General features: G+C 47.6%; 1 protein-coding gene across 2 annotated transcripts in view; it reads right to left on the reverse strand.

Annotated features, from left to right (window-relative positions):
* ACOT7 (acyl-CoA thioesterase 7) overlaps positions 1 to 18,688 on the reverse strand; it is a 74,488-nt gene that overhangs the window by 19,985 nt on the left and 35,815 nt on the right. For both annotated transcript variants that reach the window (XM_090024265.1, XM_090024264.1), the window contains exons 6-7: positions 17,996 to 18,082; positions 155 to 271 (exon numbers count right to left, since the gene is read on the reverse strand). In XM_090024265.1, the coding sequence (XP_089880391.1) occupies positions 155 to 271; positions 17,996 to 18,082 (204 nt within the window). The remainder of the gene's footprint in view (positions 1 to 154; positions 272 to 17,995; positions 18,083 to 18,688) is intronic.

Raw genomic sequence — 18,688 nt, forward strand, 5'->3', positions numbered from 1 at the left:
CCTTGTGCTCTGGCCAGAGGGGGCTCCCTGTTCCCCTCCCTTTGGGGCTTGGTACAGAGCACAGGAGCAAGGACATGGCTTTTGTGAAACACTGATCAAACCCCAGGCCCCCAACAAGATGCTGATTCCCCCACATTCCACACCAGCCTTTTACCTTTCTTGATCTTCTCATGGAAGTTGATGGCATCCACTGAAGCTGTGACGATGTTCGTCTTGCAGTGGCGTGCTGCTACGATTCCAGCCACCTCATCCATTAGCTTCATAGTGACACCTGCAAAGTGGGGAATCGCAGACTAGAATCAGAGCAGCGAGGAAACCACAAGAAGCACAATTCCAACAGGACAGAAGGCAAGTAGAGACCAGCTGCTGCCATGCTCTCCTGTGCCCTCAGCAACCAGAGTGTTCCCTCTCACCCCGGGCTTCCCAGACTGGAACTGAAAGTGGAGAGAATCTGTTTGGGAGCCACGGAAGGACAGAGACTCCTGCCACCTCCACCAGAATGGAAGAAAGCACCGAGCAGGGGGTTTGCTGGTTTAACTCTGGAGAAGGAATGGCCCAGGAGACATTTCACCCATGGACCTTGTACTCCCTCCATCCCCTTCTCAGGTTATTAAGGCCTTATTGTACCTCTATTTTAAACAGCCCGCCACGCATTTAGACACTTTGCAGAAGTAGCTGAAGGGTGCTGCCTCCCCTGAGAGTTATGTACAATTTAAGTACAGATGTGGGGCAACACTGATGATGGACAACCCACAGAGAGGAGATGGACTGATGCGGGAGGAGGCTGACTGAAATAACCTCACACAGCTGACACCTGAAGGCCCAGGCATACTGCAACATGTCAATGCACTAAGGGCAGTTCCAGCTTACTCGTTGTAGGGTCTCTTCTGTCAAGAGACTCGGAGGCAGATGGCTGGGGCTAGCACAGGAAGGACACTCTGCACCTCATCGCTCTCCCACAGACCAGCATGACTTGGCTGTTAAGCAGCTTAGGCCTCAAGTGGCCCCACCTGTACATTGCTCCCTAGTTCTCAGAAATGCTGTACTGAGTAAGGAACATGCTTCTTGCTGCCAAGCATTGAGCAGGCAGAAGAAAACTATCCCAGACACTTTATTACATATCTCATTAGCTTGACAACAAGGCTCATTGCAGCAATGTGGCATGCCCGAGGAGAGCAGGGAGGCAAAAGAGGCCCTGCCTCACCAGCAGATTACTGTTCCTTTATGGACTGAACTCATGAGACGTGTCTAAAGGAGCTGTCTGACTAGATTCTGTGGCAATAATAAAGTCATGACACCATTCAGCCTCCCTGAGGAATGTAGCTACACACACCAGCTGCAACCTAGGTCTGAGCCAGAATATGCTATAGGCAATCTTTAAGTTTTGAATGACAGATTTTGGAGCTGTCCCTGCTAAAATGACTCTCGTGGTTTTGTTGTAAGAGAAGCACAGTGGCAGGGCCTCCTGACACGCAGTCAGTGTCCGGTCAGCTCTAGGACACCCAGCATTCCTCCTCGCAGGACCTGGGAGTGACAGACACTTGAAGGCTGTGACTGGGTGTTTTTTTAACTCTTTGAAAAGACTCAAATGAAGCAGATCCCAAAGTGATATGACATTCAATCTAGGTGCTGAAGCAGGGTCAACAAAAGGAAAGCAGCACTCCTCTGTGTTCACCCTGCCTCACAGGGCATGGTCTGCCCAGCAGCCCCAGGTACCTCTTGTCCCTGTTCTGCATTTATACCTATGGTACAAATCCTGAGGACAAGATATGCTCTGTTGAACCTGTGGATGAAAGGGGTTGCACCTCCTGTGATCAAAGGCAAAGCGCGCAGGGGCAGGGCTGAACAAGGAAGCTCAAGTCCGCAACGCAAGTCATGCATAAAGGGTCTCTACTATGAGTCCTGATTGCCTTAGTCATGCATAAAAGCACTTTCATTTTATGCTGAGACCTTGGCTAGGCATTTGCACAACAAAAGGGGACACTGAGGAGGAGCATGTGGTTTGCAAGAATGGATCCAAGAAGTAGAGACACTGGGATGAAACCCTTGCTGCTTCAGCACAAAGGGGCTAAGTGGGTCGATGCTAGGACAGCACCCTCAGGGGCTCAAGAACCATCACCTTGGCTCTGACTTTCTGGCCTCAGAGGGTTTCCCTGATGCCTTGCTCTGATGAGGTAACATTTGTTGTGCAACTTTCATGGTTTTAATAATTGATCTTCATTTGAAGTGGGATTAGATATAAATATTTAAGTCAAGCTGGTGTTAGCAATCACAGAGCTAGAGGGGGTAATTACAATATGCAGCAACAGCACGGACACTTCAAGAGGCTTCGCCAGAACACAAAGGCTGCCATTCACAAAGAAAGCAGAGATGCCTCTTGGCTGTGTCAAGCCCCACCAGCCACCGTGGCCTAATCAAGGCCATGTGCAAAGTCTGAAAGGAGAAGGGACAAGCTTAGGCTAAAAGAACATGGTGGTAGCAGAGTCGAGCTCTCAGAAGTCAGGAAGGGCCAGAATGAGGCTGGTCAGAGACTGCCTAGCTCACTCCGACGTCTCTGCATATGCTTTCTGATACAGATCAGAATTACAGGATCGCATGCTATGGCTCCCACAGGACCCTGCCTCAGTTAATATGTGGAACAGACAGCATCCATTTAATGAGCAGTGATTCAGGAATTCATTTTATCCTCATTAATCAGTGCACGGCCCCTGCCTTTTGTTTACCACACGCTAATCAAGCCCTGCTGTGACAAACAAATGATCAGTCTCCTAGCCATCGGCTTAACAGTGCCCATTGTTACTGTAGCCAAGTGCTTCACAAGCATTAGCGGCTCCTTCATCACAGCACAGAGGGGGCAGAGGCTGGATTTTACCCACAGAGAGCAAAGGGTCAAAAGGACTCAATGGTTTTGGGTGCCCATTTGGGACACCTGGATTACCAGGCTTCCCATCGTTCCTCATATGTTCGCTGTAAAGCTCTGTAGACCCTCAGTACTAGGCTGGGCACAAACAGTGATGTTCTGGTGCCATGCCTTGCTCAACATCACGTCCCATATGAACACATTGACTGTGAACCTGTCCTCGCTCCTTCTGCACGTCTCCTTCCCTCCCACCCACCAGTTTCTTCAGCAAAGCAAGCAGGTATCATACAGACTAGCATACAGCCCGCACACAACTAGGTCCAGCCCCAGGCCAGTCCCAGCCTGTGCACTGCATGAGGTAGGGGGATCCCATATGACCACGTAACTGAAACCCCCATGTGCATGCGACTGAGGGCTGAATTCCCCCTCCCCTCCAGCCCCCTTGTCCAAGCAGCTGTAGTCTCCTCTCCTCCTCATCGTCTGACCTCCCGGCCCTCCCTGCCATCAATGGATCCCAGCTCACCAGTTCAACAACAGGTCTTCAGCTAGGAAGTGCTGGGCAGCCTTAGCAAGTTGCATGGCAGCCCCAGCATGGTTAGAGTAGAGTTGGTCCCCCACAAAGGATACCCACTCTCCTCTGGATTCCTGCTTTCTAAGCAAATGCTCCCCTGTGAAGAAAGCTGGTGATGGCAACATCCCCAGGAGTCAGGCAATGTATGCTACCCAGCAGCCAGACCAAGGGGATTAAACCTCTCATGTACAAGGAGGCCGGTGTTTCTCACACCCACGTGTTGGAAATGGCCTCCAGGCTCAGTAACAGTAACAGGGAAGAGTCTGCTGAGTGCTGTTATTAAATATATCATCTTATCCCTCTGAGACCTCACCCTGGCTGGCCCACAGCGGAGCTTGCTGCGTGCTTCCACTGACAGAATAGCTAACTGTTGCTAAAAATAGCACAGCAGAGTGAGCATGCTAAAAAATACTGACATCCTTCCCAGCTCCTTTTCCTGCTTGAAAGAACAGGATGTTAGCTATAAAGGAGGAAAACTACATTCTTCTTTCTTGATATAAGTGATTTCCTACCAAATATGGACAGGGCAGGCAATAGCCCAGATATTTATTTAATACTGCCTCCTGGCCCCCCACTCCAGTATCTGCATGATTCTCAGGCTGATAAATTATACCAATGCCTGCTCTATCCAGGTGGACTGAAGGGGCTTACTTGTGCTGTTCCTGGTAAAAATCAATGGGAAATTCAATGGAACCTCTGCATGCTGGTTTGTAACTGGAAGTGCACCGCATTTGTTTAATTCTGCCATGACAACTCATACTATGTGCACTGCTGGGCGAGCGCTGCAGCATGCAGTCTGGGCGCGCGCACGGAGTGGTGTCAAGCGTCCGATCTATTTTCCTGTTGGATTCTGCGTGCTTGTTGAGCCCTTCAGGATCCAGCAGGACAAAAATGTGTTATTTCTTCACAACTGTCATCTGATGGAAAACCCATGTGAATGCCACCTCACTCTAGCAGACAGAACTAGAACAGGCTTCAGGGGCAGTACTCCGAGCCCATGCCTTTCACCACGCTCTGGCTTGCGGAAACAGAAACCCAGCATTGTGCCCACTTTCCAGGTAAGACAAAACCAAGTCCTGCAGACTGTGGTCTTCCCTAATATAAGCACCTGGGGAAGGCTGTTCGAGAGAAGCTATTTTAACAACACATTCTGGGAGAGATTTTCAAAAGCACTGATGGCAGTTTAGTGTTTGGCTGTCTTGCATATCTATAATGAATGTGAGAGGCCAAGGGCAGATCCAAAGTAAACAGAGAAAGATGAATTCAATTCTTGATCTTACAACACACTGCACATGACCTGATTGGGGAATTTGGTTTCCCTGCCTCAGGACTCAACTATAAAACGAGGACAAAGCATCCTTCAGTCCCATGCCAGGTCTCATGCATGCAAACTGCAAGCTGCCCAGGGCAGGGCCTTACATGCATCGCAATGTGGCCCTAACCTGGGTCAAGGCTCACAGGGGTAATGGCAAGGCAGGCACCATTTCCCTGATGTCAGAGAGAACCACAGGATCAGAGCTTCTCTGAATACAAAATCACTTAATGAGGTGGTCAGGGACAGGCCTAGACAATATAGACCCCACGTTCAACAGCTTCAGCCCAAGCATTTTCAAAATGTGTTCTCCAAAGCCTGACACTGCACACAGGAGAGAGGGGCACTAGGGATTCGGTGCAAGGCATTCCAAACATCTTGGACACAAGGGGAACATCTACGCCATGGCAGCAAAATGCTCTCACACCACCAAGAAATTATGCCTCTCCCCCCTCAGTTCTGCATCCCACCCAGCAACCTCAGCCAGGCAGCACGGAGGACATTGGGGTGCCCCAGACTGTTGCTCTTGTGCATGTCGCAGGGGTGCCTCTTTGTGCCCTCTCCTTTCCAGGATGCATGCCTGTAGAGCAGGAGGAGGTGGGCAGGGCATGTCTCCATGGCAGCGTGACTGAGATAGGGATGTCCCCGAGTGTTTGATTCTGTAAAACACGGCCATCATGCTTTGTGCTGTGCCAGTACTAGGACAGATGTAAAGCACAGCAACAGGGACAAACATCCTACCTGGCTAATCCAAAGAGGCATCTAACTGCATCTCAAACCCCAGATTTACTTATATTCCATAGCCCAACTGTTACCTTGTCACAGTGAAATTTATGAACAGAAAATGCCAAATCATGACACAGAAGCTTACAGAAAGTAAAATTTATGCTAATAAAAACATTCTCTGCTTTGCACACATCCTCATTCTGGGTCTTTGTTGTGTGCCACATTGCCTCTGCAAGGGCTGTTCTGTTCATGCTGGATGGGAGTAACTACACTTTTATTCACTGTTTTATAGGCACAGGTACCCCTTTTTACATTTAATTATGAGCACCAACATCTACTTTCCTTTCCTTACACACTTCTTCTCAGGTTCACTCTAAATCCTTATAATTTCATTTTGTTTGGCACGCAACTGATGCAGCCAGAAAAGGGAAAATCATTTCACCATATTACAGTCATTTCATGTCCTGTATTTATAATCTGAGATTTGCAATTTAATAGATGACAACAAAATTGTAGGAGTTACAGTCCTCATGTGTCAGTGCAAAAACAGCCATGCTTGTCCTTAAACATTAATCTAAACATCTGGTACTACAGATATTTTTTTAATGTAACATTTAACTGACTGTGGCTCTTAGAAAGAATTGACAGCATATTGACAATCTTTAAGAACCACTGTGAAATATAGATCCTTATTTAAAAAATAAAGACAAAAAAACCCTTCTCAAAGGCATCTGATGCATGACGAGGTCATGTCTTCCTACAACAGGACCTAACTGAATTGAGTTTATGATGAACACCTTTATTTAGAACAGAGCAAAGAGAATTCCCCCATTTTCCTTATCAGCTATTAGTGGGGTAATGCACTGCTGTAATGTAATGCATTGCACTTCTATGATGATCTGTGATGCAGCAGGGCCTGGGAACCCTTATGAGTTGCAGGCTCAGCTCCACACTGCTCCCTGTGGAAGAGGCACCAAGTGAAAATGCTTGCCCCAGACAGCTTACAGATGAAGATGTCCAACAGGTGACACCACTGACACATGGGATAGGTGGGAGTGAGAAGGGTATCTGAAAGAAAAATGAAGTTTATACCGGGAAAAAAACAGAAGTCTCTACTCAGCACTTCCTAAGCTAATGTCAGATGGGTACAATTTGTAAGCCTTGTGACGGACAGGTAGACACTGAAGCCTCTTCCAGCAATATACGCTCTAAACCTGGACAGTGCAATTGATGCCATCATCTAACCACTTGTTTCTTTTTGGGGTAAAGGCTTGTCTCAATTTTTTTAAATGCTGACCTGTTTGGAGGCAAGCTGTAGTTCACAGAAATTCCCTAGTCTGCTTTAGTTAGTCCTAGACTAGAAGAAAAAGCACCTGGTTCTAACACAACATGACAAAATTATTTCAGATGAACCTGAGGCAGCGCATCTCCTCAGAGGCCAAGGAAATCCTAGAGAACCCTCATGAAAAGTACACTTTTAATGGGCAAGCTAATAAACACTTGGAAACTGCACGTAAATAAATGTTCAAACATTTTTCATTTAAAATTAAAGTCTATGCAGTCTGTAATTTAGGAGTAGCTTTTTTCCCTAGCATATTCCATCTGCTTGCAGCCTACCACATACATGCTGCATCATCAAGAGGCTCCCAGCGGACTTCTGCGAAGGGCTAGGTGGTACCCACTGCCAGAGAGCAAGCTGAGGGTTCTGACTGCTGCAGCAAGAAGCCCCTTCATCAAGCCAACCAGGGCAGAGGGGGAACATAGGGCTAGGATCTGGGATTTTACATCCCACTACTTCAGATGCTGTGAAGATATTTTCCTCTGCAGACACACCAAAAAGTAGGAACCGGAATCCTGGGATAAAAGGATTTCAACACGGGCTGTCTGAATGAAACACCACTTAGTACCCACTTTATATCTAGCTAGATAGTAACTCTTCTGTCAATGAGCACTTGTTCCAGAAACTGGGCCTGTAGGTTACTCTTTACCTTTATGAATGCATGAAGGCCAGCCAGAACCACAGTAAACTTAACCTCCAGTCTACGCTACAGACATCACGTGATTCTGAATTAGGTGCTATACACTGCGTTACAGATCTCTACAGGAAATTCACAATGCATCCTTAGGGAAACAAAAGGAGTAAACAAAAAACCCCCAGTGTTGTATCATCCTTCAGTCCAAAAGGGAAACAGAGCAAAGGGATGGGATGCATCAACAATGCATGGTGAAGATTTCAGTAAGGAAGTTTATGCTGGGGACTGAAGAAGCCACGGCACATTTTATTCCTGCAGTCATTTTCAGGAGCGTTTCCCACTTGTCTGTAAGACACACTCTAGAACTTGGTGCACCTAGAATAAGACAAAGCCAAGGGGAGCAAGGGCTTACTGGACACTTGCAAGGACACTCTCAAGCAGGAGCCTGTAATCAACATGGCTAACAAGGAATCAAAGCCCAATGACTACTCCCACATGAAAAGCGTTCTGGTTGCTACTGGCTCACATGGAATCCATAAACTGCAAGTGCTGGCGGATTGTACAGAGGACTTGTCTCAAGACATGACTAAAGTTCACAGCCTCAAAGAGATGGTGTGATGCCCCAGGTCAGACTGGACCGCCACCACTGGCAGGCAGGAAAATGTAAGCGAAACTCGCCACCACCTGGCAGCTTTAAAGCAGACCATGGCAAGTCTGCTGGCCATCTCAGTTTGCTCTGCTAGACAAACGTCCATGTCAGTCAGAGGCCTCATCACAGCAGTCAGAGAACCCTCTGAAATGTACTGGTACTACAGGAAGGCAGAAGAGGACAATGGAAAAGAAATGGCAGACCTCATCTGGTGGAGAGGGCTCTGGCATAGACTTTTTCAGGAGCAGACCCTCTGAGGAGGGCAGTGGGTGAGGGCACGCATATAGAGATAACAGCGTGGGCACGTGGTTCATAGAAACATAGAAGTAGGGTCAGAAGGGACCTTGTAGATCTTCAAGTCCGACCCCCCGTCTGGGCGGGAGAAAAAAACCCAAAAAAAACTGAAAACTGGCCTCAAATGAGTCCAGCCAGGTAGGCATCAAGCCTCTTCTTAAAGACCCCCAGGGTAGGAGCCAGCACCACTTCCCTTGGAAGTTGGTTCCAGCTCCTAGCTGCCCTAACTGTGAAGTAGTTCTTGCGGATGTCTAATTTAAACCTACTCTCCAATAATTTGTGTCCATTGTTCCTTGTCATGCCAGGGGGCACTAGGGGAAACAGCGTTCCCCCAAACTGTTCTGGTCCCCCCAATGAGTTTATAGACAGTCACCAGGTCCCTGATGTGAACTGTGTAATGGGTTCTTGTTCTTAGTGTGATTTGAGCTGTCAAGTGAACCACAAGGGCCACGTGGCAGAGTGCTAGAGGGTGAATTATATGCATTTTTGCAGGAAAGAAAAAGCAGTCCAAGCACCCAGCTCCTCAACCCACTCAAGGGTAGCCTGCAAGACCAAGGAGAGGGGAGAAGGAGATGATGCTTTGCCCAGCAGCTGGCTCCCATCGCATCTAGATCTAAAGGTCTGGATTTGTTCCACTTCTCATGCAAAGTGATTCCAGCTCTCTCCCTGAAACTTCCAGGCTTCACTTCCAGGCTTGGCAATGCTTCACTCGCTAGCACCATGACCGAAAGAGATTTGGGAGTCATGACTGACCATAGGATAAACATGAGCCACCAATGCGATACCGCAGCTAGCAAAGTGAACAAAACTCTGGCTTGCATCTACCAATGCATCTCAAGCAAGACCTAGGATGTCATCCTCCTGCTGTACTTGGCCTTGGTGAGGCCACAGCTGGAGTACTGCATCCAGTTCTGGGCTCCACAATTCAAGAAGGATATGGAGAAGCTTGAGAGAGTCCAGAGAAGAGCCACGCGCATGATTAGAGGGCAAAAGAACAGGCCTTATGAAGAGAGGCTGCAAGCTATAGGACTCTTCAGCCTGGAGAAGCGCAGGCTCAGGGGTGACTTGGTGGCAGCCTATAAGTACATAAGAGGTGTGCATCAGGATCTGGGGGAATGCCTGGTCACCAGAGCACCCCAAGGGATGACAAGATCTAACGGTCACAAACTCCTCCAAGACTGTTTTAGGCTGGACATAAGGAAAAACTTCTTTACTGTCCAAGCCCCCAAGGCCTGGAAGAGACCTTCCAGGTCTGCAAGCACCTACTCTGGACTCATTTAAGCAGCGTTCGGACACTTATCTTGCTGGGATCCTTTGACCCTAACTGACTTCCTGCCCCTTGGGCAGGGGGCTGGACACGATGATCTTATGAGGTCCCTTCCAGCCCTAACGTCTATGAAATCTATGAAGTGCCAGAAGTGCTGGTGCAGTGACAGAGGCCCCTAGCACCTTCTGTGCCAGAGCACCCACCCCGTCTTCCCCTCCTCCTCCCACTAATTTCCTAGATCAGTCAGAGCAGACTGCGTTTTCCTTGACTACGCTGGCTCAGGCACTGGGGGTAACAGTCTAGCACTGAGCTACTGGCAGAGACATGTGCATGTCCCTACACTCATTCCTGTTGGCTGTTATTGCCAGTCTGTCAGAGACAAATGAAATCACGTTAACCTTGATTTATAAACAGGCCTTTATGTGCAGTATCCCATTGCTCTGTGTCTGAGGCCAATTAATTATGCCACGTAAGGGATTCAAGGGCCCCTTCTTACCACAACAGCGTGGAACCAGCAATGAAATACAAAAAGCCCAGCCTGAGACAGGGCTCATATGTGTGTGTGTGTGTATGTACACTGGCTAAGAGTAATTACTCTTAATAACAAGGAGATGGGAGTTCCTGGGTATCTGCCTTCTCAGTTTAATAGAAGGCATTCAATGCACACATGAAGAACCAACACTAGTTACCATAAGAAGGAACCAGTGAGGACACCATCTGGTCTTCTCCAGAGCCCCCCTATATGAAGCGTCTGCATGGTTTACAGGATATAACACTCGCACAAAATACTCAACCCCAGTGGCTGGGAGAACGGACCCCTAAATCCTGCCTGTTTAATGCATCACATTTCCATTACTCTGAACCCATGAGGCAGTGACCCACTTCCCCTGAGCAACGTGCAGTATCCAGCACACTACCAAACAAGGCAAGGGCCTGCAGATGCAGCTGTTTCTCTGCCCTACAGGCTTCATTCTTCCCCTGGTGTGGGCAAGCAGGTTTGGTCCGGGCCACATCCCACCTGCAGCAAGTAGCCGCATGACAGATGAGGCTTCACCAAGAACCCTGACTCAGCCATCGCCTGCACCACAACACTGCTTTCAAATTAATGTTAATATAGTCATTCTAAAAAGTTCCCCTTTTTCCACAGTCTGTTTTAATTGCACCCTCCTAGGTGGCAGAAGAACTGATTGGTAATGAAAAATTGCCATGGAAACCACACACTTTATCAGCACCACAAAGAACTGTGACTCTCCTGCTGGAAGACACAATATTTTCTTTGTCTGATTAAGGACATCTCCATAGGGGTAGCACTGCTATTGCTGAACCCCCAGAACCTGCCATTCTAACTGTCTCTCCTTTTACACGTGCGCTTATAGCAGCATTTAGGAAATCAAAGTCTGAGGCTGGTGACTCTGAAGCATGCAGTCACTGCAGTGACCAGTGGCAACTGTGAGACTAGCAGCCCAGCTCTGCACCAGCTGTATGGCAGCAGAATGGACACCTCCAGCTCTCAGGCAGCCCCAGCCTGGCCTCCCTTCGAGGCAAAAGTAGCTCACATTCTTTTGAACCATATTCTTTCTATTTGCCTTCTGCTGACTGACCCAAAAGGACTCATGCCAGCCACAGAGTCAGGTTCTTCTCTGCAGTGAGGAAAGCCAGACACTTTACATGTCTGAAATGAAAGCACCGGTCATCCCGCAATCTGGACTGCACAGGCTAGGGCTGGGGCTTCAAGAAAAGAGCCAACCTGGTACTGAAGCTGCCTGGGGCTCTAGCAGTCTGCAGAGCAGAGGTCCTTACAGTCATGACTAATCACACAGTTCCTACTCACAAAGCAATTCAGTGGAGTGCTTTGTTACAAGCTCCTGGCTGCTCCATGGCAATGCAGCTTTCTACATATTCTCAGAAATAGAGCTTCCTTTGCTCTCCCTGACGGCAAGATCAAGGATCCTCCCTCCATTCCCTACACTGCTTGCTGCCATATATTGTAAAAGCAGGAGGTACAGAAAAGGCTGCCTGCTCCCTGCTTTGGATGGCTTATACTAGCTTTTCCAAGGATACCCATTATCCAATCAAGAAACTTCTTGGCCACGATGTACATGACGTGGGGACCTGGCAAAAGGCGGAGACTGTGATAGTGAACAGCATGATACAAGCAGGCAGCTAAAGAGATCGTTCTGCTGAAGCAACCAGCAGCCGAGGAAAGAAAGAGTACTGCTTGCTTTGAGCTAGCCAAGGACAAGGAGCTCTAACTCACCTTGTTCTCTCCAGTTTTGCTTGCTCGCACTGCCAGAATGGCTCAGGACTTCAGAAAAACAGAGGGATGTCAGGACAAACCAGACTGAGCACAGGGCAGGCAAATCCTCCATTTTACTACCTCCACATTCATCAAGGCAGAGAATCAAAGCAGAAACTCAGCAGATGGAAGAATCCTATTGCCACTTCCTGGGCCGTGAAATCTGGTTAGCCCCTGTGCTTGGGTCAGCACTTAACAGGTCGGCCTTTCTGCTTGGCCAACCAGAGCTTTTGAAGATTGCATCCCACTAATTCCAGACTCTCAAGGGATGTTTTAGGCACCATGGAGAAAACTCCACTGATCTGAAACCATTGGAAAATTGCTTTCCTTGCCCTGCCCTGTGATATCCAAGGTAACTTGGCCAGTTGTCACTCAGCCCAGCATATTTGGATACTTCAGTGGCTGAAGGGAGTCAGTAAATGAACGTGCAGGTGAGGACTGAGGTGCCATGATAGAGCAGGGTGAGGTGGGGGAGGCAGGGACACCTCAGGGTAGGAATAGCAGGGGCAGCTGCAAATCAGCAGCTATGCTGCCTGAGGTTGGAGAGCTGCACTGTGGTTCTCTCCACACTGTGCCTGGCTCAAGCAAGGTCATTTAGCTGGGTCAAGGGCTGACATTAAACATCTATGCATTTCTAAAAAAGAGAAAAAGTCCATTCCGGCAGCCTCCATTCCGCCAGGGAGGCATGAAACCATTGGCCACGCAAGCAGCATCAGGAGGGGAATGCACTTATCCAACAGCTTCTCACACACAAGGAAAGGTGAGGGGAGATGAAAAACCTCTGAGCAGCTATTTTAAACCAAAAGTGCCAACTTCCACTGTATTTATTAAATAAGATGAGCAACTGAAAAAAATCTCAGAAAATGCAAATTAGAACAAAGTCAGCAAAGTTTCAAAGAAAAAAAAAAAACAAATAAAAAACCAGCACACAGTTATAGGTCCAGGTCGAGGCCTGGCAAGGAGTGGAACAAGGTCCCAGCACTATGATGCCTTTTCACAGCACTACTCCACAGCTTTGATGGGATTTTTTTCCAGGACCCTGTGACTTGCACTGGGTTTTAAATAGCCAGCATTGCATTGCTGCAGCATCTGTTGCTTTATGCCAATTCATCCTCACAGCTGCTAATTATACCTTGATTTTTGTTGCTATCCCAGCTATATTTGTTTGGAAGAGGAGCAGAAAACCAAATGCATCCCTTTGCTACCCTATTGAAGCCGCAGGTGCTGGAAACGGGAGGCTTTCATTCCACATGCTTTGGAATTAGACAGTGCATCTTCACAATGCTCCATCAGCAACATCATTCTGCACAGAAGGATTATGTATGCTCATAACACACTTCCCTGCTCTGATTGCTCATTCTGGGTCTCCACATGAAAGCAGTGAATTGGGCATGATTATGTCTGCAGATTGAAGAAATCAGTGCCATGAAGTTTGGTTTTGCTTATCAGCAGGTTGGACTTTAATCTGCGCACTCAAAAGTAAGGATGTTGCTCTCTCTAATTCATCCAGTCAGGGCTTTCTTCTCTTTTTTCTTTTTAACCAAATCAATGTTAAGCCAGATTTGATTTGCGTTAATGGGATCAGTACTTGAAGACACCCTTCTCAGTCTTAAAATGAAACGCAGCTCTAATTTGTTTCCCTGTCAGTTGTCAAATTTTCTTCTATGAGAGGCACAAAGTCTTGCTATTAACTCCCCATATCCAGCTAGCTCTGGATACTATTTACATCTTGGCTCCACAGTGTTGGCAGAGCTCAGCTTTCTATAAAAAAAAAAAATACAACTCTGCGGAGCTTTTGTTAGAAAGGAACACCAGCCCATTCCCCCCACCCTCCTTTGGTATAGAGACTTCCAGAGTGCCAAGTGACTACAAACTCTTCAGTGAGGCTGTAGTTCATACTGATTGCAGTGCAGAGAGTCAATCTTACAGAGAAATTAAATGTTTAAACCTTTGCTTTCCAGGCCCCACAGGCCTAATGAAAGAAGAGAAAAGAAAAGATAGGAGAGAAGGGAATAATTAAGTCAGAAGCCCAGCATCCTGCATCTTGCAGTGAGGTATGTTGCAACAGACAGGCAAACCCTGGCTGAAATGACCATAAGATTCCCAGCTAGGCAACCATGGTAAATGTTCAGTGCAGCCAAATTATTTGACACCTAGTAGAAATTAAAGGTAATTGTCTTCCCTCTGAAAAGTGGCTTGACATTAATGCAGGGTGAATCAAAAGCAGCTAGCTATTCTGTTGCTAAGGCCGTGTGCTTGTGTTCTGAATTAATTTCCAGTCATCTGACCATCACCTTTCAGGCCTAAACTCAACCTGCAAGAGATGTGGAGACCTTTACAAAAGTCTTTACTAGCTGTCTGAAAGACTTCCCCTTCTACATGAAACTCTCTTAGGCAAGGAGCTGGGGAGCAGATGCAACCAGGAATGTCACAGGCAGATCAGAGAAGGAGGAGAGCCCTCCAACAAGCCCAGGCTCCCAGCATTTTGTTATGGCACGTCAAGTGGTCTAGGGGGTGGGGAGAGAAAGGGGGGTTCTGTAATGATCACCTGGCCCATGCTCCATAGCCCTACATACACCTCTGGCACCACCCTCTGCATGCCCAACTAATTGAAAAGCAGACTGAAAACATATACTGGGAAGAAGAACAATAAATAAAGCAAGGGCTTCCCTCCCGCATGCCTACAGAGCACCTGGTTATGCCCAGGTCTCTAGGGCTGGTTCCAGTGAAGACATGTCAGCAGCTGAAAAAGGATGAAGCCATCTCCTGGCTCCCTAACTGGGGTGAAATGTGGACATGCTACTTTCCTAACAGGACCTCTTTGCAAAGGCAGGTTGACTTTAACAACACACTGCAAGCAACAGTTCTGGGGTATTTACATGCAGACATGCTCAAAAGGAGCCCAGGCATTTAAAGTGACTCTGCAAATATATTAATGCATGATGATGCCATTGAGCACTTGGGTCATTTCATTTTGGATACAGGGAGATGCAGCTATATGCAAATGAGAAAACCAGACCACTCCATTGTCCTCAGATAGCTTCTCTGTTTATCCATTCTCAGCACTACCTAGAGGAGCACTCTGTCTGTTTTGCTTTGCCTGAAAGGAAAGCTGCCTCCCCTCCACAGATGTGCTTGCTGGCCTAGAAGACCATCTCTGTACATGACAAGCCCTCCCCGATGGCAGCTCACTAGATAGACCCCTTCTATCATTGCCAACAATCAGAGTGGCCAACAAGAACAGTAACAGGATCTGCCTTGAGTTCCTATCTGGGAAGGCATTTTACACATGGACAGCCAAAGTGCATCATGCCCATGTCCTTGCCACCTGCCCTAACACAGCTGGGAAGTGGCACCAAGTGGCAACAACACCATAGCAAGGCTGCCTGACTTGGCACATCCAGTACAAGCTATCCATTGCCAAGAGACCTGGTGACTTCCAGTGATGGCTGCTGCTGCATGGTGCCCTGGCTACAGGCACCTTTGCCCATAACTTAGACTCAGTTGTGTGAGCAGCCTGTCCTTTCTGCAAGAAGGTGGTGGAGGAGACCCTTCCACACCTTTCTGGACTGCTGCTATCTACAGCCACTCTTTGCTGCCCTCAGCAGCCTCTTTGGTATGCTGTACTTGGACTTCTCCAAGACTGTATACATCTCTATCCCTACTGACCGGCCAAGGAGGGCATAATCTGCATGGCCTATTTCCTGCTGGGTTAGGCCAAGATGGTGGCTGAAGAGCCACAGTATCAAGGCCCTCCACCTCTTCTGCTTCTTGGCCCAGGCATGTGTCATATTTGAATTTGGACATTTCATCTTGCAACAAAGTATGGAACAGTTTGTGTCATGCTAGGCCACTGAGAGGGCATTCTGCAAAGTGGAAGACAAACAGCTGATCCTACATATGTAACCCCATGAGGGGCATAACCTGATCAACAATTGCTGGGAGGCACCAGCTTCCTTGGCCAGTGGAGGTGTCACAGGGTACCATGTGTGTTATACCCCTCTGAAAGTGCTCTGCACTAGGGATTTATATCCTACTCTTGCTGGGGTCCTCCACCCTGGCTTTTCCTCTCCCAAGGAAATCAATTATTCTAGGGAGAGTAACCAGCTAACTCCTACTCCCTACATGCTGCTAGAGGCTTCAGCACACCTAGTCCCCATGCTAATAGTGTCTTAGGCTACAAACAGACATCACCTTTTTCCCAGGATGAACCATTTTATCCTAGGACAAAGTGTGATCTTCCATGTCTATTGTTCCAAGATAAATCCTAAAAAAGTTTATCCTAGATCTGAACAGCTATCCTGGGACTGAATCACTGATTCAACAGAAGAAAGCAGCAGTGAATTCAGCTGCTCACTAAACCCCGATTAGAAAGGCAATGTGTGCTGCTAATCCCAGGATATTTCTGTTCCAAGACAAGCACAGGCACACCTTGTCCAGGGACAAAAGCAATGTCTGTTCGTTGCTTTACTCTTAAACACAATTGGCTTGTAGCTCCCAAACAAGACACAAACCTCAGAAGGGGCCTTTGGGGGACCAGGATTTGCTACAGCAGCTCCTCAGCTGGTGGCTTTAGTTGTTTGTGTACCCAAACACGGATACATCAAGCATTTCCTGCTCACCAGGTGGTAAGGCCAATGGGTCACAGAGTAATTGTCCCACCCCATGGGGCAGAGAATCAACCTCACAAGGGTAAGAAATCCATCCCTAACCTATGCATTGGTTGAAACATGGCCTGGAGTTTCCTGCTGAACCAGTAAGGCCTCAACAAACATATCCCCACAGTACTCCCGACAAAGTTTGGCCCAGACCCTCCACACCAGGCAGCAGTGAGGTGAGCAGGAACCAGCATCAGCATTTCATATAAGTCTCCAACCGGACAGGGCTCCGGACAGCCAGGCGATTCCTGCAGCAGGACTGCTGGGCAGGTAAATTGAACAGCCAAGGAAGAGAAGGCTCATCTGGAGTGTTCTGCTGTCCTAGGACATCCTGGGGTCACCACCCCTGCTAGGCAGCTAACACAGCTTTCTAAGATGGAGACAGAGGTGCAGTCCACTGGTTCAGGGAAGTTCAAGCAAGTAAAGAGAGAGTTCAGTCCTGCAACTGCTCCAGGCATGCATTACACATTGCAACTCATGAGAGAAGCACTTCACCCCATCACTATGCATGCACAACACTGCTTTCTGTGGGCAAGGTCTAGCAAACGTGGGAACTCACTGATGTCCAAACAGTCCCTAAAGGTTCAAGAGCTCCAAGCAGTTCTGCGTATGGCAAGCTGAAACCTAGAAATGGGATAACTCCTAGAAATCCAAGGGGCCTGGACAACACCACATACTAGCTTTGCCAGGAAACGTCTTTATTAACATGTCCACACAGAGTTTAGTAGTGAAGAGAGTGTCATTTTCCTACTGTCACTCTTCCCCACTGGATAATTCCACTTGGTAAGCTGCTACCCTTTAAATTGGGCTATAAAGCACTTAGCACATATTCATTTCAGGCAAAAGATTGGATTGTCTAAAATAAGTGAATCAGCACTTGCTCACTAGCTGTTCAAAGCAGAGCAGAACTTAACATTGTCACTCACAAAACCCAAGAAAATTCAGCTACTTTAAAAAGCTAGATGTCAGATTAGCAGCTCCTTGTATCTATGCATTGTATAAACACAGATTGAAGCCATTCGGTACTCTCCCTGGAGATCTAGGGAAGATTGAGCCAATGACATACCATGAGCATCATGTCAGTCCAAATTACAGGCTTGTCAACTGCTCCATAAGTGGAGATGCTACGGGAGCTACTGCAATGGTGGAGATGCTACGGGAGCTACTGCAATGGTATCAGAGCCCTGAATATCAGTGTTTAATGCCTCCTCTCTCACCAGCAGCAACAAGGAATACATTTCTTGGAACTGGCACATTTCAGTAGCTGCTATGCCATCTCCTGAGCTGACAAATACTAATGGGGGGTGCCTTTGTTACTCTAACCCAGTAACACCTCAGAACCCTTCTCAGTCTGATACAACACTGCAGTGAGGCCAGTGAATTACTCACCTCCATGCACGAACCCAAGGAGAGTGCAGTCTGATGGCCCCACAAGATGGATCAGGCTGGACTGGCTGTAGCCAACAGTGTATGGCTCTAGGAGGAAAAAACGAGAGATCAGAGCGGCTCTGCATACACCTCTGCTCACTCCCAATGACACACTGAAGGGTGCCAGGCAGAGCCAGGAGCTGGGAAGCCTGTTTTCTCACTAGGTATGGATGCTATCAAAGTGTTTGTGTCATGCCATCAAAGACTGATGTGCATTCAAACTCAGCAGGCGCATCTACACATTCATTAACACGTCTTAATTCTTGTGCATTTAGTTTAGTACTTGTTTAATGAAGTACTAAATGTAGTAGCACCAGCATACTTTTGTTTGTGACAGGCATTGTGCATTAGCCTAATAACACTATTAGCATGGTTTGTAACCACCACACTACTGTGCAGTGTTAGTAGGCTAATGTGCAGTAAACATCTTGTGTAGATGCACCCAGCAACTCTAAATGGTTTCAAACAAAGAAAAGCAGGCCACTGAACACATCACAGGTCACTGCAATCCCCATTCCAGGTCTTTGCAAAGGACTGACTGTAAAGTAATTCCCATTTCAATTGGGTTGCTGCATCCTGGATTGCCTGCCTTTACTCCAGCTGTCCTACATGCAGTCCATTCCTGCTGCTTTGCCCTGTGCTTCTGCTCCAGCC

Source organism: Crocodylus siamensis, chromosome 12 (assembly GCF_052110815.1).
Source record: "Crocodylus siamensis isolate JL-2025a chromosome 12, ASM5211081v1, whole genome shotgun sequence".
NCBI classification, from domain to species: domain Eukaryota; kingdom Metazoa; phylum Chordata; order Crocodylia; family Crocodylidae; genus Crocodylus; species Crocodylus siamensis.